General features: G+C 48.2%; 1 protein-coding gene across 1 annotated transcript in view; it reads right to left on the bottom strand.

Annotated features, from left to right (window-relative positions):
* LOC138526989 (putative E3 ubiquitin-protein ligase UBR7) overlaps positions 1–23,264 on the bottom strand; it is a 213,777-nt gene that overhangs the window by 31,160 nt on the left and 159,353 nt on the right. The window contains exons 9-10 of the mRNA XM_069637960.1: positions 17,267–17,426; positions 4,852–4,913 (exon numbers count right to left, since the gene is read on the bottom strand). Of these exons, the coding sequence (XP_069494061.1) occupies positions 4,852–4,913; positions 17,267–17,426 (222 nt within the window). The remainder of the gene's footprint in view (positions 1–4,851; positions 4,914–17,266; positions 17,427–23,264) is intronic.

The raw sequence follows: 23,264 nt of genomic DNA, 5'->3' as shown, positions 1-23,264 counted from the left end.
AACGTAAGCTGCAATCGCAAAAGAAATTCTGCAGCGGGGAAGGCAGGGCGGGAGCGATATGGAATACGTCGTCGGACCATCCCATCGAAAGAACGTTACCAGGCAAGAAAGTAACTTGTTCTTCGAGGGGATTGGGTCCTCCGACGTATTCCATATCTATGACAGACTCCCAAAGCAGTACCAGAGCAAGGTGGAGGAAAAGAATTTAGAATCAAAATTTAGAATAGCCAATCAAATAGCAGAGCAAAGGACCGCCTTGCCAAAGGCCAGATCCTGTCCTCGGATGGAATAGAGGGAATAGTGACGTACAAATGTATGTACTGAAGCCCAGGTGGCTGCATCACAGATGTTGCGAATAGGAACACCCCTCTGCAGGGCAGTAGATGCAGCCATACCCCTGGTAGAATGGAGCCCCCTTCATCAAGTTGCCTTCGACGGCCCACCACAGAAGGTCCCGGGCGACCGAGGGCGGCACCTGAACCGGGTCCGACATCCTGCCGGAGGACTGCGACCATTGCGTCTTGAGTACCCACTGCAAAGATCTCATCCGCAGGCGAGCCTCTGGCACCAGAAGAATGCAGGATGCCATGAGGCCGAGCAACCTCAAGAACGCGAACGCTGGGAGCGTCTGGGCATGCTGAAACTTGTGCACCATCTGCTGAATGTGAAGAGCCCTCACCTGGGGAGGAAAACACTGCCCCAGGGAAGTGTCGAGCACTGCTCCGATGTACTGGAGCCGCTGTGTTGGCGTCAAATGGGACTTCTTTAAATTGAGGGAGAAGCCCAGCCTGTGAAGGGAGTGGCAGGTGACGGACAGATGATCCAGGACTTGCTCGGGAGAGCTCCCCCTGATCAACCAATCGTCCAGGTAGGGGTAGACGTGAATCCCCCCGCTTGCCTGAGATGTGCTGCCACCACCACCATGAGCTTGGTGAAAACCCTTGGGGCGGAGGTCAATCCGAACGGCAGGACCCGAAACTGAAAGTGCGAGTCGCCAACTGCGAACCTCAGGTACTTCTTGTGCTTGGGATGGATCGGCACATGGAAGTAAGCATCCTTGAGGTCGAGTGACACCAACCAGTCCTGAAGCTGAAGGGCCTGGAGGATTTGAGAGAGAGTAACCATCTTGAACTTGTCCTTCCTGAGGAGTTTGTTCAAACCGTGCAAGTCCATGATGGGTCTCAATCCCCCGTCTTTCTTCGAAATCAAAAAATAAGGGGAATACCATCCCTTGTTCCTCTCCGCTACAGGCACCAGTTCTATGGCGCCTTTCTCCAGCAGGGCTTGAATTTCCTGCGCAAGGAGCGGATCCGGACTCTGCAAAGAGAGGTTCCCCGGTGGATTGTCGCGAGGCCTGTGCCGAAAGGGAAGACAGTAGCCGTGGGTTATGATCTCCAGAACCCACACATCTGAAGTAATGGCTTGCCACTATACAAGATGCTGCGCCAGCCTTCCCCCAACCGGCAAACCATGGGACATGGCCTCATGACTGAGTGGGAGCGCCTGCGTCGGCAAAGAAACTGCCCGAGCGGCCTTGGCACCACAGGTACCATGTCGTCCACCTCCGGTACCCCTGCGTTGGCCTCTTTGACTGCCAGCTCCTCTCGTTTTACTGAAGGACGAGTAATAGCGAAAGGAACCACCCCTCCACTGCTGTCCCCTAGGACGAAAAGGCGGAGGTTGGCGAACTGCAGCGCCCAACGACTTCGCTGCAGCTTTTGAGGTCTGCAACCTCTCAAGGCTCTCGTCAGCCTTGCTGCCAAAAAGGTGTTCACCGTCAAAGGGCATGTTGAGGAGCCGGGACTGCACATCAGGAGCAAACCCCGACTTCCGCAACCACGCAAACCTGCGTATCACGGTGCTCGCCGCCATGGCCCTACTGACGCATTCAGCTAAGTCCAAACCCGACTGAACGGACTCACATGGCATCCTTACCATCCTGGACCATAGCAAGGAAACCATCCCCATTCGCCCCCTTCGGGAATATGTTCAGCCGCTAACGCAACACAGTTCCACAGAGTGTGTGAAACGAGACAAGGCACAAATGGAGTTGGCCGCCTGAAGAGCCATACCACCAGAAGAAAACACTTTCTTCGCCCAGCCATCAAAATGTTTGTCGTCCCTATCAGGAGGGATGGTAGGGTACGACGCCTGCTTTGCTGGGGCCGTGGCCGCCTGCACCACCAAACTCTCCGGACTGGGGTGCCTGGTCAAGTAGCAGGGGTCGCTACTGGCTGGACGGTATTTTCGCGACAGGATCTGCACACTGCCGGGAGACTCTCCGGAGCAGTCCAAGCCGCCGCCACCCTTCTCTGTAAAGCCATATGGAACAGCAGTAACGGGTCAGTTGGGGGACCAACATCAAGGATGTCCGTTAGATCATCCTGCACAAAATCCCCTGGGGAGCAGACCATCCCAAGTACTCAGAAACCCTAGCCATAAGGCGCCGGTACGAGGAATCGGCATGAGAGCCAGGCTCAGGCCTACAAAACTCCACCTCCGGTGTCCAGTCCACTGGCATCATGCAGTGACTGCCTCAAATAGTCAAACTGACTATGGCCTGAGACAATTTCATCTGGAACCTGACTAGGAACCAGGCCATCAGAATCCTCATCCGCCTCTGAAATATATTCCAGGTGGTGAAAAGAAGGCACCCGAGAGTGCTTGCTCTTAACCAGAGCCTTCCTAGGGGGTTCCCCCGTGTCACGGGGTACCTCCGACACGAAAGGCATCGATGGCGTCGAGCGAATCGGCGCCGGCGTCGAGAGAACAGGCATCGGCGCCGAGAGGATCGGCGTCGACGTCAGATGCAGCGCCGCCAGCATCGACACAGCCCTCGAAGCCGGAGCCCCGAGCGTGTCCTTCGACGACCTGAGCGTCGACGGCTTCGACGACTTCCTCAGAGCCGAAGCCTCGAGAAAGCCTGTCGACGCCTCAGACGTCGATGTCTTCCTCGAAGACTTCACAGGTGCACACGGTCTCGAACGCGTCGACGACCGGGACCTGGAACGGGTACGTCGAGAACGAGTCTCCTTGTCCGAACGGGACCTCTCCCGTGACTCGTGCCGACCACTCTTGCGAGCGGTGTCTCTCGACCTCTCCCGACCGACCCCACTCGGGGGCGCGGACGGCTTAGTACCCTGCGACTCAAGAATCGCCAGCATTTTCTTCCCGAAGGAAGCCCATTCCTCCGGCGTCGCACGGCTGGTGGGGTAAGCGACGTGCCGGGCAGAGTCCTCCGAAGAGGACCTGGAAGACGACCGGTGCCGGCGCTTCCGAGAATGCCTCGAAGAGGCTGAGGAATGGCGAGACCGACTCCTAGAAGGAGACCCACGAGACTTCCGACGATGACGCGGAGAGTCACCCCTCGAATCATCCGTCGAAACCCCGCAGACTTCGACTTCCGGGGCTTGGACACCCGACCTACCGACAACTTCTTACGTTCGCGTAAGGCTTTGGACGTGAGCGACTGGCAGTCGATACAGTCACCAGAGGCAGGCGTCGTGCGAGTCTGTCACCGACATCTTGGACCCACACTCCCCGCACTTCTTGAAGCCCGGACGCAGGGTCGAAGACGAAGTAGAAGACATCTTCACACGAAGGATTTTCACAAAAACGAACAGGTTCGAAGAACCGAGAAGAACAGAACTCCAAAGAGTCGAGGCGTTAACCGAGATTCACGAAGCAACATGTTCGCGGAAAAAACGGAACAGGCTACGGGCGTCGTGCGTCCTACTTATCACATCGGATGACGTCGGAGGAGGTCCTCGACGACGGCGCATGGACGCAGGAAAAAAAAAAAGTTTCCGAAGCAGCACAACTGTGGTGATTACATGTCATAGATATGGAATACGTCGGAGGACCCAATCCCCTCGAAGTTGGTGAAGACTGAGCCAGGAGTCTTTGGCCGTCTAGGGCCCAGTAATCTACCCCCTCCATAGCAGGAAGACAGAGTTTCTACTGTGTTTCAACTTAGGTCCCCAGCCAGTAATTGCCTGAACTCTGAAAATGGTATGGGTGAACTTCCGAAGCATTCTTCTTGTGTGCTATGGTATACTAGCTAGTTTAAGGCTTGTGAAAGTACACCTTACCTTTCCCTCACTTTAGCCATTTACAGTGTGTATTCCTAGGATTAACTGGGTTGCCTTACAAAATATAAGTAACCTACTTTTGTGTTTCCAAACTCTGGTTGAAGATCTGTTTCATGGTAATTTTGCTTACCAATATTGTGTAAAATTTGATGCTTGTATGCAATACATAGTAAATTAATGTACTTGCGTGCGTGGTACTCTGTTCCTAAGCTCGTTAACAGTACTTCACACTAAACCCCACCTGAGTCTAAGCCTAATTACACAGCCACTCTAGCACAGGATTTTGATCAAAGATTATAATGTGAAGCTTTTTACACCTTTAGGTTGTCTTTCTAGAGTCCCTCCCCAGATTAGGTTCTGAAAAACTATTAATAGAAAGGCATCCGTAGTGTTCGCACCCAAACTAAAACAGTGTGATGCATTGTTACAATCAGTAGTGAATGGTTGAAAATCATTGTCACCTAACAGCATGCCGGCCAAAGCTACAACATCCAGTACACACTGGAGAAAGGCCTTTCAGGAAAGAAACAAATCCAAACCACTGTATCCGAATGCACAAACCTCAACTGGAGGAACATACCAAGGTGCCTTCAACATCTTACAACCAAAATGTAAGCCCCTCCTCCCCCCTTTACAGAGAGAGACAGAAACAAGTGGGAAACAGGGTGAGGCATGATTTAAACTGCAGTTGTACATGATATGTGAACAAATAAAGTGCCCAAAGTACACATTACAAAAGAGAAAGACACCACAAACTAACCTTCCCTTCGTCTGCAAACCTCTTCAAATACTCTTTAAGTTCCGTCTTCATATCATTGTATTCTGTTTGGTGAGGAAACAAAAGTGGGACAGAATAAAAACATGAAATTAAATATATAGTGTGCTAAATAGTTTGTTTTAAAAATGATGCAACTAAGATTGCAAATATAACTCCCAGAATGTAATGTTTCATCTTCACGATATTCACACTGGATGCAAGAGCACAGTCTGAACAAAAATACAAAGTAAGTTGTCTAAACATGATTTGCAATTTAACACCTGGACAGAAGCTGCCTATGAAGGACAATGGCACGTTAATCAAGCAAGGCTCTGGGGAAATTTCAACCCCAGCGTTTATGTGTTATGCAAGAATTGATGTAGTTATCTTGTGGGAGACTACACAACCCTTGTTCTCTTGGTATTAGGTAACCCACTTTTTGGTATAGGTCTGTACTACACAAGTTGGTAGTGTGACTGAGCAGCCAGACATATCTCGAGAGGGGTAAATGTGAGCTGCAGAGCTGTAACAATGAATTCCACCAATTCAAGTAGCCAAGTAACACATACTCAAGGATTTTTTCTTAAAATAATTATATTTCACAATAGTTTTTAAGTAAGTATTCTTTAAAAAGGGCAATATATGTAGTGTTAGGCAAGATTGTAAGCAGTACCCTTTGGGTGCACTACAATAACCTTGACCTCCTGGCAATAGGGACCCGAGGTATAACTCGGAACTACACAGGTTGGTATTGTGGTGGAGCAGCCAGGCTCATCTGAAGAGGGGTCAATGTGAGCAGTAATGTGACAGTTTCACAGTAGCAGTTAGTCAACTAAACACTTACTCAAAAGTTAGATAAAACAATTAATTTCACAGTCAGTTGTATAAGCCTTCCTCGGAAGGCAGCAATATATGTAATAATTAAAATACACTTCAAAACACACTTAGTTCCTCTAAATTAGAGGATACACATTGGGGATGGCACACAGACACTTCCTACACCCTCGGGTGACTTAAATAGTTAAGACACTGATTTATCACTAGTACATTTAGAGCAATACTGAGTTTGGTGTCAAAAGATAGAATAGAGAAATAAAACAGGTTAACAAATAATTCACAAACAGGCTAGTACTTTTGAAAACCTTCCAATGGCAAATAAGTTTAACCCTTTCCTGGGGAAAGGACGACGCACAGTGTCAAAGGCGAGAAGAGTCTCTCAGGGAGCCAGGACAGCTAATGTTAATTGCACAATTACAAGGGGAGCTGAAGATCTTTGCAGGTAGGCAAAAAGTCTTGCAATGTTTTTAGAAATATTTGTAGAAAATAGAGCACTTGAAGGGCCACGAGCTGGGAGGCTTGTGAAGGGCAAAGCTTTAGCAAGGTAATCAAGACATGTCTCAACTGAGAGCAAATAAGGCTACACAGTTCTCTTAAGACTTTACAGTACCTCTAGAAAGTAATGGTTCCAGCTGGCTTCTGTTCCTATACAGCTCTCCAGATCCTGCTCCTGTGCCTCAGTCGTGGAGACAAGAGGGAGGATGTTTGGGGACTCCTGCTCTGCAATGGGAGGATCAGCAGCAGCAATGGGCAAACTTCAATTCAGCGATTCTTCCGTGTTTCAGCTCCTTGTGTCTGACAACAAATAGCATCACTGCAGTTCTCGGATACCACTTCAGACTTTTCCTGCTTTGGGGACAGCACTCTGTTGAGGTGGCTCAGGCTTGGTCAGTCCTGCATCAGGGAAGTCGGAGGATCTTCCTAGCGCCCGGGTCCTGCTTAAAAGAAACGTAGACAATCTGGCGTTCCTCTCCCTGGCTCTTCGGTTCCACAGTGAAAATGCAACCAGCTTCTAGAGGATGTCCAGCCAGGCTTACTTTTGAGTTGATTGGTCCCACCAACTCAAGGGAGAAGTCGTCCTTGCAGGGCTTTTCTAGTCGAGGCAAATTCGGAGCTTCAGCACAGCAGCAGGGCTTCACCGAGCAAACCAATGGACCAGGAGTTGCAGCCGGCGTGTCTTCTAAGTTCTTCGGATTCATTCGTCCAGTGGTTGACTCTGCTTTCCAAGCCAAAAAGCCTTGCCTTTTATGCAGGTTTCTCCCATTCAATCCTGCCTAGCTGTCAATCACACAGCAGGGTGGCCGTCCTTGCCGGACAGCCAGCCGGCCAATCACCTTTGGGTGCATTCCTGTAACCAAGGGGATTAAGCACACGCAGTTTCAGGCACCTCCCTCACTTCCTGCCAGACATACTGGAGCTAGAGGCAGACTTCACCTGTGAATCCCACCAAAGACAAAACTAACAAAGGGACCAAACCTGGTTTGGTGTGTAGAGTAAATCTCAAGGACCTTTCCAACAAGAAATGGTGAAAAAAGACGACCGGGGCAATTTTGATGAAATGATCACCCATGGGGGCCTTACCGTGGCTGCGAACGCAGCCTGCGGTAAAAACACAATGGTAGTAAAAAGTAAACCACTGCCACCAGCCATTAATTGTAGAAAGGGTAACATAAAACATGAGAAACTAGACAAAGGGGATACTAAGTAACGCTCCAGCACCCTATTGTAAGAGTGTAGGCTGGGTCTAGAAAGTTACAAAATGTAAGTAAAGTCAATTTCACTTCACTGCTCTTGGAAACAGTTTCACAAAGAGAAGGTATTTAAACCTTTGGGAAATCGAAGAGACTTCCCTGTGCCACCGCACTGAAGGCGCAGTGTGTCACAATGTAAAGATGATGCGTATTGAGTTTGTCAGACTCCAAAGTCAAAAGAAACAGAATAAATCACATTAAAATTACTGAGAGATCAAAAAAGTCCTAAAGTCGAGTAAAAAGAGCTGTGGGTCTGCAAGGTAGAAGGTAATTAACACATTTCTGAGAATCTCCCCAACATGTAGCAATCAAATACACTTCACCTCAATACACCAGTTAGATACTCTTAGGGATGCTTCTTACACACCACTTACACCATAAGGTGACTTAACTAGGACAGTAAGGAATACATTACTCACCGTAATCGTATTTCTGGTGCTTGCATCTGCTTAGATTCACATGCTATGCATAGGCCGACATCTAGTGGACGCTGCGGAGTATTACAGTTGTTTTCGAAATTTGAAAAGGGACATCGACAGGGCGTGCCAGTAATACTATCCCTAGTGCGACATCCGCTGTACCCATGAACTCTCACGCATCGAGGTCCCTCGGATTGTTTTTCTTCTGACATGAGGTAGCATGAGTGTCATGTCAGTACAGTTGTATCCAAGCAGATATATTTAGAAGCTCATGTAACATCTATGCACCTTCTCTCAGGGGAGGAAGGGTGGGCGCTGTTACGGATTTCTGAACTCTGACCTGGAGGGGCAGAGGTTCAGAAGGCCAACCTAGTTTCTTGGAACAGGGTAACCTCTGGACAAGCCAGCCCAATCAGGGTAGCTATGGAAGGCGTTCAAGACTAAGTCTCAGGAGGGGTGAGGCTGACTGAAGTACCTCAATGAGCACACAGAGCAAGGATACTTACAACACCTACCTGGAGTAATTTGTATCAAAAATAGACACATTTATTACAAGACCTTTGTAACAGACAATAGCAAAAGAATCACAGTATCACTCAGTAAACCAATACATCACACTCAACACAATATATATACACAAGACCATGGGGGTCTAAAGGGGTGACTGCACGAAATATGTCAACAACCTATAGGGGAAGGAAACAGGCAGTGCAGGTAATCTTTAGACCCATTTCAACATCAATAAAACACCTAAGAGGCAACCCAAGCCCTACGAAGAGAGGAGCCTTGTGCTCAATAGTACATGCACGCGCTTGTGCCAATGGGCGGAATAGGGTCTCTAGCAACTCAGGAAGGTGGATGAGGTGATGCAGAACAAGTTCCCACTATTCAAGAAGGACCTCTACTTGAAGGGAGAGGCAGTTTGAGAGTGTGGGATGGAGTCGCTATTTTGCAATAGCTATGTAAAGGAGAGGGTCCCCGAGGGGCCACTCATGCGTTTAAATGGGCTGTTGCGCTAGGGGTCACCAGTTGGGGTAAGGAGTACTCACCGGTCCCCAACGAAAGGAGAGCCAAACTTCGCCAGTTCAGTCCACTTCGCTGACGGGTTCGAATGCAGCAAAAAGTAAGTCTCGGTACCTTTCAGTTCCTGAGATACAGCGATGATTCCCAAACGGGACAGTGGCGATTTGTCCGCTCCGGGAGGACAAATCGACCCAGTTTCACTGCAGCAGGCTTCAGGGGCAAGAGGGTCACAAATGTAGCAAACTTGCACAGGTCGTTGCCGCGGCAGGGCAACACGGTAACCGCGCTTACTCCGGTCCTGGCGCATTCGTCTCACTTCAGACCTGGGAACGCCAAGTGAATGAAATTCGGTGTGAGGGTGCCGTGGACACAGAGCTAGCAGTATACCAAGTTTCGAGGGCCTCCTCGAAACGGCGGTAGTGACAAGAGTAAAGCAACTGGGTAAGCTGGTCAGTCCACTGGTTGGCCCAGGGACACTTCCAAGAAAGATTACTTGTTTGATAAAGGTGCCGAGAATAGTTGGTCCCACTATTCCAATGGGTCAAAGTGTCTTCGCAGACCTTCTAGGACCCCCAGATGCAGAGGGGTCCCACGGGACGACAGCGGGCTCAGGGTGCCAAACCTTCCAGCGGGTCACCAGCGGTTCCGCGACTCAGCTTCGTAGTTGCAGGATACTTGGATCCTATCCTTTATTCAGTGAGAACTCCGGAGATCGACCTGGTAGTGGTGTTTTCAGCCTCCTCTTATCCAAAGTTCCCTTTGCGCCAAAATGGAGGACTCGATGGGAGATCTGCTCACAAACACACACTCCATACGTGGACCAATCACAGACCACGGTGGTCCCAGGCATTCATGGCACTCCAGACACTCTGGCACCCAGGATGTGTATTGGAATCAGACATTCCAGCCCACATCCTGGAGGCACACACAAGGCATGCAGAAGCCCGCGAAAGCATTGCGATTCGTGGGAAAGTACATGACCAAATAAGGACTGACCCGTGTCAACTCGACCTGGGGAAGGTGAAGGGGCAAGACGGCCAAAGGACAGGACAAAGAACCTCGTGGCATGGCCATTTTGGAGCCAGGCCACCCATTCGTGCCAAATGCGGTTAATATGGCAGGAAAGGGTTAAAAATAATGCAAAAAGATAGCTGCCACCAGTCCTGTCCATGACACATCTGCATAGTTCATAAAAAGTCCAGTGAGAGTATCTACGGCCTTTGGAAATGACTAGACACCCAAGTGTGCTGTATGGTAAGATACATTGCACACTTGTTACATATTGCACAAAAGTTGCAACATGAGGAAAGGACTAAGGGAAACAGTCTCCCAGTGCTGACTGTCTTAAGGGCATGTCAGTTTCCCCATAAAAAGTGAGCGAAAGCCCAGAGGAGTGCAGCTGAAGGCTGCGCTTCTCTGGCAAAGTCATTCAATGGTGTCTAAACAGCAGCACAAAGTTTGGGTGTTGACACATGAAGGGAAAATTACATACAATTATGAAATCTTTCCTAACAGGCGCATGTGAATCTAAGCAGATACAAGCACCAGAAATACTATCACGGTGAGTAGTGTATTCCTTCTGATGCTTGTGTAATCTGCTTAGATCACATGCTATGCATAGATTAGCGAGCAGTGTTATGAGAAGGTGGTGGGTTGTGCAGTAGTGCTGAGTGAAGGTGTGAACTGAGCTCCATGTAGCTGCTTTGCAAATGCTGTCTAAGGGTAGGTTTGCAATAAAAGCTAAAGTAGCCCCAGTGCCCCGTGTGGAGTGGGCTCTTGGTGTAGAAGGCAGTGTCTTGTTTGATCATAAATAGCATATTTGTATACATTTGACTATCCATTTGGAGACGCACTCTACTTGTCTGCCTGTAGCCATGGAGACGAATAGTTGATCAGTCTTCCAAAGCAGTTTGGTTTCATCTACATAGTAGAGAACCGCCCTCCTCGCATCTAGTGTGTGGAGTTTGACCTCAGCTGAGCTAGTTGGCTTCTGAAAGAAGGCCAGAAGCTCGATTGATTGGTTTGTGGAATTTGGAAATTAATTTGGGGGAGAACCTAGGGTGAGTAAGTAAAACCAATTTGTCTTTCTTTATGGATGATAAAGGAAGGGTCCTGCACCGACAAGGCTTGGAGTTTGCTGACTCTTCTTATGGAAGTAATAGCCACTAAGAAGGCAGTTTTATAGGTAATGTGTTTAAAAGTAGCTTGATGCAAAGGCTTGAAGGGAGGGCCCATGAGTTTTGCTAGCACTACATTGAGATCCAAACCTGGCGGGGGATTAGAGACTGGAGGGTGTAGTCTTTTCACTCCCTTCATGAATGCTTTAATGACTGGCACTTTCCACCATGAAACTTTACCTTGAGAGGTGATGTAGGCTGATAAAGCTGCTATGCGGACTCTTAAAGAAGTAAAGACCAACCCTGAATCCAACGAGCGTAGCATGTGTTAGAATGTGTAATGGAGTACATTCTATTGGGTTGATCCGTTTAGGATTGGCCCCAAATGACAAAATCTCTTCCACTTGAGGGCACCGTCTGGTGTTTGGTTTCCGTGCTTCCTTTAGGATATCCATACACCGCTGTGGAACATTGAGGTGTCCGAACTATGACTTCAGGAGCCATGCTGCCAAGTTCAAAGAGCGAGGGTGTGGGTGAATCGTCGTCCCCCCGTGTTGCGTCAACAGGTTGACCTGGTACGGGAGCTCGATTGGATCGCACCGCCAGCTTGCGCAGATGTGGATACCGAGGTTGTCTCGTCCACATAGTAGCAACTAGGATGAGTGTCATCTGATCACTGTGTATCTTGTTCACTATTCTGATTAATGGTATCAGGGGGGCTTAAGCAAATCTCCCTGACCGGCTCATCCATAGGGCGTTCCGCTTGGAGTCTGGTTGGGGGAATCTGGATGTGAAGTCTGAGCATAGCTTGTTTTCTCTTGTAGCGAACAAGTCTAAAGAGGGGTAGCCCCATAGAGAGAAGATGTGGTCTACCACGTACGTGTGTAGTTGCCACTCGTTTTCTTCGGACAGTGGATCCCTGCTGAGAGAGTCCGCTAGAGTGTTGAGTACCCCTGGAACATGTTGGGAGGACAGGGACATCCCTCGTCCCAGTGCCCACTCCCATATTTTCTGAGCCGGTTTGGAAAGATTTGGAGAGTGTGTACCTCCCTGCTTGTTGACATAGAATATTGCGGTGGTGCTGTCTTTTAGGACTTGTACCAACTGGTTTGTCAGGTGGTTTTCGAAGGCTTGTATTGCAATACTGATTTTGTGGCAAAAAGGAAACAGGAAGGAAACAATGGGTAACAAGTTTCTCAAACAGGCAAGCACTTTAGAACCCCCAATGCAATGTAGATTAACCCTTTACCAGGTACAGAAGTACGGTATGTATGACTTTTTGGAGGGATAGTTAAAGCACAAAGTCAGAGGTTAGAAGAGTCTTCAGGGAGCCAAGACAACGAATGTGCTGGAGGAATTGGTGGCCCCTTTGCTCTACTTTCTTGGAATCTTCCAGATTCTTTGACTCATTCCAATCTGGTTTTCGGCCTGGGAGGGGCACGCAATCAGTCCTGAACTTGGTGCTGGACGACCTTGCCCGCCTGGTTGATCAGGGTGGTGTCGAACAGTCGTTTTGTTAGATCTGTCGGCTGCTTGCGACACGGTTGACCATCTCACCCATCTCCTTTCTGCGACGGGTCTCTCTGGCCTAGTTCTAGGATGGTTCACGACCTTCCTGGCCGTTCGTTCAGTTGGTCTCCCTTCCCCCCATTTCGGTGTAAACCTGCACTACTTTCCTGTGGTGTCCAACAGGGATCTGCTCTTTTCCCCATATTATTCAACATTTATATATTTATTTTGCATCTCATTTTCCACGGGTTGCGATACTACTCCTATGCTGATAACACGCAAATTCTGGTCTGCCTGAATCTCACCAGATCCGATACGGCGGCTCGGCTTAGGTGGTGTCTGGAGGAGCTGAGCTCATGGATGGCGACCAACTGGTTAAAGTTAAACGGTAGTAAGACAGGTTTTGGTCGCTGGCACCACTTCTCTTCTGAACCACTGATTTTTGGCCTTCACCTCTTGGCTCTTTCCCCCTTGTGAGAAATTTGGGGGTCAAACTCACTTTTTCCCTCTCCATGGAGGAGCAGGTGGCAGCTGTTTGCAAGACCGACCACTTTAAGCTGTGTATTCTGTGGAAAGGTCTTCCATTTATTCCGGCTAAATGTCAAGCCGTTGTGGTGGTTGGGCTTGTTTTGAGTGCTGTTGATTACTGCAACTCACTACCTAGCTCAACCTCATTTTCTTATAAAAGCGGCTTCAACTTCTTCAGAATGCCGCAGCCAGATCCATTCTTCATCTTCAGTTTGGAACTCTGTCCCCTTTGTTGAGACAGCTCCATTGGTTACCTATTGAGAAACTGATTTTCTTCAAATCCATGTGCATCGTTCATTGTGCTTTCTATGGATTAGGGGCAGAATATTTACAGGCTAAGTTTTTGCAGTATGCGCCTGCCCGTTGTCTTCGATCTCAGTCCGCCCTTCAAGTTTTGGTTCCTCGTATCAGACTGTCCCGCATGGGTGGGCGTGCCTTTTCAGTGGCCGCCTATAGGGCTTGGAATTCTCTGCCAACCCAAGGAGAGAAGTCGCCCTTTGGAGGGCTTCTCTAGTCGAGGCGAATTCGGAGCTTCAGCAATGCAGCAGGGCTTCACCGGGCAACCCAATGGTCCAGGAGTTGCAGCAAGCGTCTCATCCAAGTTCTTCTTCGGATTCCTTCGTCCAGCGGTCAACTCTGCCTTGCAAGCAAAAAGCCTCGCCTGTTATGCAGATTTCTCCCATTCATTTGCAGTCTAGCTGTCAATCACACAGCAGGGTGTCTATCCTCAAAGGACAGCGAGCCGGCCAATCACCTTTGCGTGCATTCCTGTAACCAACGGGATTAAGCGCAGGGAGTTTCGGGCACCTTCTTCACTTCCTGCCCCTGCCAGACATACTGGAGCCAGAGGCGGCAAAGACAAAACGAACAAAGGGACCAGACCTGGTTTGGTGCGCAGAGTAAATCTCAAGGACCTTTCCAACAAGAAATGGCAAAAAAAAAAAAAAAAAGATCGGCCATTTTGACAAAATGGGCACCCATGGGTGCCCTACTGCAGCTGCGAACGCCGCCCGCGGTAAAAACCCTCAATGGTAGTAAAAATTAAACTGCTGCCCCCAGCCATTAATTGTAGAAAGAGTAACAAAAATGTTACATGAGAAACTAGACGAAGGGGATACTAAGTAACCCCGCCAGCACACTATTTTAAAGATGGTGTCTGCTGGGTCTAGAAAGTTGCAAATGTAAGTAAAGTCAATTTCACGTCACTGCTCTTGGAAGCAGTAGTTTAACCAAGAGAAGGTATTTACATCTTTGGGGAAACCTGAAAGACTTCCCTGTGCCACTGCACTGAAGGTGCAGTGTGTCGATGTAAATATATGACTATGGAGTTTGTCAGACTCCCAAACCAAAAGAAACAGTTCAAATCACAGAAAAATACACGAGCGGGGGAAAAGGTCTCACTCTCTTCAGGATAAAAATGAAAAGTCCTAAAGTCCAGAAAAAGTGCAGGGGGTCTCTAAGGTATAAGGGAATTAGTACATGTCTGAGAATTCTCCCCAACAGGAGGGGACCCGGACTGGCAAGTCTTTTTGATACGGAGGCCGGGGAGCCTCTTGGGGTGGAGTTTCTGCCTCTACCTTCGTCTCTGCGCTGTACTCTCTGCTGGTATTGACTGTTGCCAGCAAAACCTTGTCCAGTGGTGGACCATGGGGAATTTCCTGCGCCATATTGCCCGTGTGGAGATCGGGAGAAGGACTGCCTCCAAAAGGAACAGCAAGTCTGCACCTCCCGCAGTTGAAAGGGCTTGGCTGTGATTTGATTGAGGGATTTTAGCGTCTCATGCTCTTTCTTAGCCGTTTCCAAGGCGTCATCCACAGCCTTAACAAACAAGTTAGACTCTTCCACTGGATTATTAATCAAGGAGGCTTGAGTATCCGCCTTAAAACCTGAAATCTTTAGCCAGGCGTGCCTCTTAAGACTACCTTGAGCCAGAGTGCATCCCGCCGTCTCTGCAGCGTCTAGCGTGTTTTTTAGGATGTTGTGGGCCACCTGCCTTCCCTCCGAAACGACAGCCAGTCGGCATGATCGCGCGGGTTCCTAGACCTCTTGGAGGCCTTCTTGAAGCAGGTTCCACTGCACATCGCTATAACTCGCGAGAAGAGTAGCATTATTTGCAATTCTGATAGAATATGCTGCTGCCGTGGTGATATGCTTTCCCAGGGCAGAGTTTCTTGCAGTCTTTGTCAGGGGAAGCCTCTGCAGTAGACAGTGGCACCCCAGCCCTTTCCTGGTAGTTTGAACAGCCAGGGAGTCTGGTGTGGTATGGCCCCGAATGTACATAGGGTCAAATGGAGAGGGGCGAAACAAGTTTCTCAACCCGAGGTTGACGGCCCTTGTAAGGGAAGGGGACAGGAAGGAAGGTGCAAGGTGCTTCTTAATGGAATTCAGCAGGGGAATAGTAGCAGGTTTCTCCTTTAGAATGTCCTCAACAAAATCAGAGTCCTGAACAGCTTCATGCGTGGCGATTTGGAAGTGGTCTGCAGCCCTCTTTAGGATGGCATTGAAAGCCATTTGGTCGTCAATAGGCAATGGCTGCCTTTGTTGAGGGCGGGTCCAGACAAAACATCTGGGTCTGCGGTAGGAGTGGGTGGACGCAAAGGGCCTTCCTCTGGCTGATCTTGTCCCCAGTCTGGCTCTGGTCAGTCGAGTCCTGACCAAAGGGGTCGTCTTTGTGACTAAAAGGCTCCTTATAAGACTAGGCTGGCTCAGAATACTCAAAAAATGTCTACCTGATTAGTTTGAGTCTGAACTGGAAGCTTCTGAATCTCAGGTAGAATAGGACAGGAGTCTTCCTCCCTAGGTCTCTTAGGAATTATGTACCTCTCTGAGAAGTCCACGAAATGGGACAATTTGTCCATGTAATTTTCAAACCTATCTAGTCCACAAGGATGAACCAGAGGGGTCTGTAGGAGGGAAAGTCTCTTCAGATGGGGGGGATTTACCAGTTAAAGCCCTAGTAAGGGTCTGTGGGCCTTCAGAGTACTCCTCGCGATGAGAGGGGGTGCTTTTTGGTCGTTCCGCCTCCGAAACAAAAGTTGGACTCGCTACACACACACCCCCAGCAGTGGTCCAAACACTCATGCATATCACTCAGACACACTGAAAACTGTTTGTGGATTGGGACCAGACAGTCCGAGCCCACATCCTGCAGCAAAAGCACATAGACCTTCAGTAGCCTGCCAAAAGCCTCTGCTTTCCCAGACACTGGAAGTCCATATACAGATTTTCCTGGCCTCAAAGTCCAGGAAGAAGGCTAAAGAACAAGATGGCCAAGAGCAAGCTAGAAACCATGTGCCACGGCCATGTTTGGACACTAGCCACAGATAGGTGGTAAACGAGGTAAGGCAAAAAAACGAAAAGCACCACAAAAATTTTAAAAAGTCACTGCTGCCACTAGCTTGTCCATTTAGCACACCGAGTAACCAAAAATCCTTTGATTGTTAGTCTAGGGCAAAACAAAAATGTACCGCATTGTACTGTATTGTAGGATGCTTGCATTGGTAAGATGCTTGATACAATGATAGAAGTTACCATGATTGATATCAAGTTAAAAACATTTGTAACAAAGTAACTAAACTAAGGGAAACAATGTTTCCCAGTACTGACAGCTTGAAGGACATGTCAGTTTCCCGATAACAGATGAGCAAAAAACAGGTTAGTGAAGCTTAAGGCTTCACTTCACTGTAAAAAGTACAGGTCAGGATCAAAAATAAAAGCAAAAAGGAAAATGTTTGGGGGTCCATTAAAATGGAAGGAAAGGTGCAGTAAAGACAACTCTTTCAAAACCTACACCCCCAAGATAGGCCTCTCTAGAAGTTGAACACACACAAAAACGATCAGGAAATTCCACTTAAAAAACACACTTTTAAAAAAAAAAAAAATGACCCAAAAACAGGCTAGAAACATCTTACTAGGTGCAGGACGCCTATGGATTCCTATCATCTATCAGGTCACAGTATAGAAATCCAGTCTTAACAGTAAAGATGACAAAACCCCAGATAGGAAACCTATTTCAATGTGCTAGTCACGCCAGTTCACTGCCACTAGTCCAACCCTTTCAGAATAGCCCTCCTCCATGCCCTTTTTCCTAATTCTAGCCATTTTGTGCTCTTGTGCCGGCTGCTAAGCACTGCATGAGCATACTAGAGCACCCTCAGAGGACTGCAAACAAATGTTCGTAAAAATAGAAGAGTGCAATTGAAAATACAGCTGGCCACTCGGGCAAAACACTTACCATATATTAGCTCCACCTGCTGGAACCGATCCATGCTGTTCAGAGCAGACATTAGTGGATCTTGCCTGTTGGCATTATCGCTTTTCCCTTTCGTCTCATAAGCATCAACAGTGTCACATTCCTCCAACAGGAAAGGCAAGTCAAGCTCATAATACATTGCCTTGAAAATGAGAACGAAAAAAAAACACAAGTGAGGATGTTATACAAGTTCTCAGCACTATTTCATTCACTCTTTCTGCAAAAATGTGTTTAGATTAATGGCTCTGTAGAGGTTATGTTAGGATGCTGCGTTTTACACCACTCTGCTCTGCATTTTGCATGGTCTCCAGGCGCTCGGGCAGATCCGAATGAGAGTGTAGAGTTAAGGGGGGAAAAAATGTAGCAATGCAGGACGGTTTTGCTGCTTTGATTCATTCATGCAGTTCAGAGGTATAGGGGTACTGTGCCATGATCTGTTTCTAGGCAGTCTGTGGCAACAGTGTTGGGGGAGTTTTCCTCAAGTTCACCTGAGGCAAGACTTCATAAAACAATCCCTTGGTATACAGGTCCCCAACTCTTAGTAAAAGTCTGTACCACTCAAGGAACCTTGGTAGATGGAGGAGCAGCCAGGCTCATCATAGGAGGAAGATAAGCACACTGAACCCAGTTAGCACAGTAGTTCAAAGAAACACTCACACAGATAAGGTTACATTAAAATAGATAATCAAGTCAGAAATATACTAAGTTCAATTAACCAACACACGTAGGAATGCTTATAAACACTTTCCAAAGCCCACTGCTTCAGTGGTAGTTGTTCGCAGTACAATTGTTAAGAGTTTGACACTGTTAGGCAAGGTTTGTATGCAGTACCCTCTGGGAACATTACAAACAACTCTGACTACAGGTATAGGAAATCCAACCTTTGGTATAAGCGTGTACTACACAGTTTTGGTAGCGTGTTGAGCAGCCAGGCTTATCTCAAGATGGGTCACTGAGCTGTAGTGGAGTTATACAGAGATTTAACGCTACAAGTATGCAAATAAACTTACACTCAAGGTTCCTTGAATAAACAATTATTCATTTATCAGTCAGTTAGAATAAGCCTTCTTCAGAAGGGAGCAATACAATAGTAACACTCAAATACACTTCATGAAATACACACTCTTAATATCTCTAAATCAGTAGATACCCTTTTGGGATGGCCCAGAGACACTACCTACACCCTCAGGTGACTTCAATTGATAGGGTGCTGGGGACATTAATTTATCACTGTTGCATTAAGGATCATATGGTAATAAGTCAAAGAAAAAGCTTAGCTGGAACAAACAAGAGATCACAAAAATTCTTAATCAGGCAAATTCCTTCAGATCCCCCAATAAGAGTCATTCAGTAGGAGAGGATAAGCCAAAGTCATTAGGCAAAAGTCCATGTAAGATGAAGCACTTCTTTGTAGGCAAGTAGAAAGTCTTTGCACAATGTTATAGAAGTCTTTGAAGAAAAGAAGAATCAATGTAGAGCCACACGCTGTTAGACATGCGAGTGGTAGAAGATGCAAGAAACTCTACAGCAAGAGGTAAGTTCTTAGACGTTGTACAGTACCTTTAAAGTGAATAAAAGATGGAGCAGAGGACTCCTGTTCCTATGCAGCTCAGCAGATCTCACTGTTCCTGGGCCTCAGTCGTGCGGACAAGAGGGAGAACGTTGGAGGACTCCTGCAATGCACTGGGACGGTCAAAACCCGCAACTGGCAAACTTCACTTTCAGTGGCTGTTCAGTGTTTCAGCTCCTTGCGTCTACCGCAAACAGCAACACAGAGGCTCCTGGCTGTCGAGATGGACTTTCCTCGCTTCTGGAGGTCCCGCACTGTGTTGAGGGGGCTCAGGCTCGGTCAGTCCTGCTTCCTGGGAGTCCAGAGGATCTTCCTGGAGCTCCTGACCAACTTAAAAGCAACGCAAACAAACTGGTGTTCCTCTCCCTGGCTCTACGATTTCCAGCAGCAACACTGTGGAAATTCAACCAGCTCCGAGATGGATGTCCAGGTGGCCTACTTTGAAGTTGATTGGTCACACCAACTCAAGGGGAGAAGTCATTTCAGGGGCTTCTCGAAGCAAACCTGGTGTTTCAGCACAGCAGCAGTGCTTCACCGGGCAAACCAACCAGCCAGGAGTTACAGCAGGCGTCCTCTTCAAGTTCTTCTTCGGTTCCTTCATCCAGTGGTCGACTCTGCCTTCCAAGCCAAAACACTTGCCTTTTATTCAGTTCTCTCCCATTCATTCCAGCCTAGCGGTCAGTCAACCAGCAGGGTGGCTGTCCATGCCGGACAGTCAGCCAGCCAATCATCACAGAGTGCATTTGGGTTTCCTAGGAGGCTAAGCACAGGGAGTTTCGGGCAGCTCCCTCACTTCCTGCCTACCCCAGAGACCCTGGAGCCAGAGGCAGGCTTCACTTGTGAATCCCACTAAAGGCAAAACGAACCATGGGACCAAACCTGGTTTGACGTGCAGAGTAAATCTCAAGAACGACTTTTCCGCAAAGAAATGGCGAAAAAAAGACGACCGGGGCCATTTTGACAAGAATGGCACCCTTGGGTGCTTTACTGCAGCTGCGAACGCAGCCCGCGGTAAATGTACCCCAAAGTAGTTAAAACGAAACCACTGCCACCAGCCATTCAGCAAGGAAAGGGTAACCTAAGAAATGTTAACCGAGAAGCTAGACAAAGGGGCTACTAGGTAACCCCTCCAGCACCTTATTGTAAGATAGTGCTTGCTGGGTCTAGAAAGTTACGAATGTAAGTAAAGTCAATTTCACTTTACTGCTCTTGGAAACAGTTTAACCAAGAGAAGGTAGTCAAACCTTTGGGAAATCTGAGAGACTTCCCTGTGCCACTGCACTGAAGGTGCTGTTTGTGACACAATGTAAAATATGATGGCAATTGAATTTGTCAGACTCCACAACCAAAAGAAACAGTACAAAAATCACATTAAAATACATGAGTGGGAAAAAGGGTCTCAGTCTCTGCAGGTTTCAAAAAATCAAGTCCTCAAAATCCAGCAAAGTTGCTTGGGGTCTCTAAGGTGGAGGGAATTGGCACATTTATGAGTTTATTTGAATACCTTTAAATGAATACTTGTGTAACTCCTTTACTGCTGACATTGACCCCTCTTGAGATAAGCCTGGCTGCTCAACACGCTACCAAAACTGTGTAGTACAAGCTTATACCAAAGGTTGGGTTTCCTATACCTGTAGTCAGAGCTGTGTGTAGTGGTCCCAGAGGGTACTTTGCCTAACACACTCCAAAACTCAGGAGCGACTTTGTGGCACGAGGTAAGCAATACCTTTTACCCCATAGTACCGTAAGTTAGAATATATGCTGGTAGCTGGATTCTCCTCTGTACAGCAGCGACTGACCCAGTCTCCCGATTCCTAGGTCTGGTGACAAGAGGACCCATGGCACAGATTTCTATGGTCTCCGTCAGTCTGCAGTTTTCATGCCTTTTTCCTCAGCACCAACAAAGGACAGCATTTGCCCGGTCAATCATCGCTTCTGCAATCCTGCACTCTGGTGTGGAGGAGGATTGGGGGGTGGGGGGGCGGTGGGACTTCTATGAGAGGGATTGTGTGTCTGGAGGTTCACCTGGAGCTCAAAGACTTGAACAGATTTGTCCTCAAGACATTGCACTGCAAATGGGTCGAAGGTCTCCTGGTATTCACAGTCAGCAGCTCTGTAAAGGCACAGCACCTCAAGAGATAGCTCAAATTGCAGTTAGTCTCAGGGCTGGTTGGTCGTTGGTCCCACCAGCCAAAGGGAAGGAGGCCTCTTTGGAGCACCTCCGTCAAGTGGAAAACTGGGTCGGGGCAGCAGTGGTCGCTTCACAGTGTTGCAAAGGGTCTGCATGCGTCTCTGGTCGTCATATTCTTTGATAACTTCAGATTCCAGTGGTCGACTTAACTTTCAGCTCAGGAACCTCACCTTTTATTCCAGTTTCACCACACACTCCTCTGCCAACGCCCTCAGCATTTTACAGATAAGGGGGGTTGGCTGTCCAATCGGGCACAGCTAGCCCCCAGTAGGCACTGGTACCATTCAGGCATTCTGGCAGACTAAGATCAGGGGAGTGAAAGGGTCTTCCTCCACTTCATGAATGCCCAGGCACACTAGAGCCTAGGCGGGGACACCCAAGGTGTTCATGCCAAAGTCAAAAACACAGACCTCCCTCCCCCCCTCGCATATTGGTAAAAGGGCTAACCACGCTAGAAATGGCAAAAAAAAACATAAAAGAGCCACCATGTTAGCACATTGGTGAGCCTATAGTGCAAAACCAGGACTAAATATACCACAATAGTTGTTAGAACAAATACACTGCCACCAGCCATAACTAGAAGGTTGGCTATGCGACTACAAAGTCAAAGGAGCAGAGAAGGGGGATACTAGGTATCCCCTTAGCACTGCTAATCTCACAGTATAAAGTTTTAGGAAGGATACAAAGTATCCCTCTATCCATAAGAACAGTAGTTACTCAAGGATGGAACAAATTACTTACCTGTAACTATTGATCTTCAGCACGAGTCTGGCATGGATTCACATGCTCATGAATATTCCCTGTCAGGCCGGGAATCCTCAGTAAAAGAAAAAAAACAGTTTCACTTTCAGTTACAAACTGCATTTCTCCTCCAAACCAATCACTGCACTCTGGGTCATACTGCCCCAGCCAAAGACAGTCCTCTCCCCAAACCCCTCCTCTGGCAGCCATCTTCAGATTTGATAAGCACGTAAAGTGGCTGTATGACCAAGAAGAGACAGAGGGGTAGGAGTGAGAATTTGCATGTGAATCCATGCCAGACGCATGCTGGAGAACAATAGTTACAGGTAAGTAACTTGTTCCTTCTCCAGCATGGGGTCTGGCATGGATTCACAGGCTCCTGAATAAAGAAAACATAGCAGTACATCACACAAGCACAGGAGGTGGCAAAGCTCAACAGAAGCAATACTCTTACCTCCGGAACAGACTCACCTCAAGCGAACAGGTTGCGTAGTACCGCTTGGCTGACTCTGCTCTCTGGAAACCCCGTTGACTCAGTAGAACCTTGTGAAGGTGTGCATAGACGTCCACGTAGCAGCCCTGCAGATGGCCAGCAGGGGCACACCAGACAGGAATGGCGTCATCGCAGCTATTACTCTGGTGGAATTGTCTCCCGAACGGGCGGCCAGTGGTCGGTTCGCCAACCGATGACCCTGTGTGATGCAGCCAAGAGAGCCACCTGGAGATGGAAGCCTTGGACAAGGCCTTCCATTGTTCACAGGACCAAAGTTCACAAACAGTGGTGATGTTTTCGTGGGTGCCACATAGAACTTCCCAGCACAAGCAATTTCCAGCGAGTGCAAGGCCCTTTCAGCCGGTGACAAAGGCTTTGGAAAAAAGGTAACACCAAAGGCTCGTTGAGGTGCTATTCTGACGGAACCTTTGGCATGAAGGCGGGGTGCGTCCATAGCACCACCCTCTATTCGTGGAAAGTCAAATGTGGCTGTTGCGGGATAGGGCGTGGATCTCACCCACCTTCCTGGCCAAGGTGATGGCCACGGGGAAAGCGGTTTTCCACAAGAGGAACTTGAGAGGGGCCTGATGCATAGGCTGGAAGGGGGCTCCCATGAGCCTCGTCAGCACCACGTTGAGTTCCCACACTGGGGCAGGAGTCTTCACTGGCGTAGCGGGAGATAGCTGGCAGATGCACCTTTATCAAGGCTGGGGGGGGGGGGGGATAGACAGGTGAGGGGGTTGATGCAGCGGCTTAGGGTTTCGTTTAGTATTTATAGAGCGCACCTAACCCCCCAGGTATCTGGGCGCTTAAGCTTCCAAAACAGTTAGAGATAAAACTGTTAGCAGTTGACTTGTGTTACATATCAAGTCTAGAAATCAGGTAGACTGCGTGAAAATAGTGTGCATTGGGGATACAGGTAAAATGAAATAAAGCACACAATAACGTCATACAGTGGCCACATATGCATAGTGAGAGGAAATAG

This window comes from Ambystoma mexicanum, chromosome 14 (genome assembly GCF_040938575.1).
Source record: "Ambystoma mexicanum isolate Mex_15411 chromosome 14, UKY_AmexF1_1, whole genome shotgun sequence".
Classification (NCBI taxonomy): Eukaryota; Metazoa; Chordata; class Amphibia; order Caudata; family Ambystomatidae; genus Ambystoma; species Ambystoma mexicanum.
The sequence above is the reverse complement of the archived record's forward strand: the minus strand, read 5'-3'. Positions and strand labels throughout refer to the sequence as shown.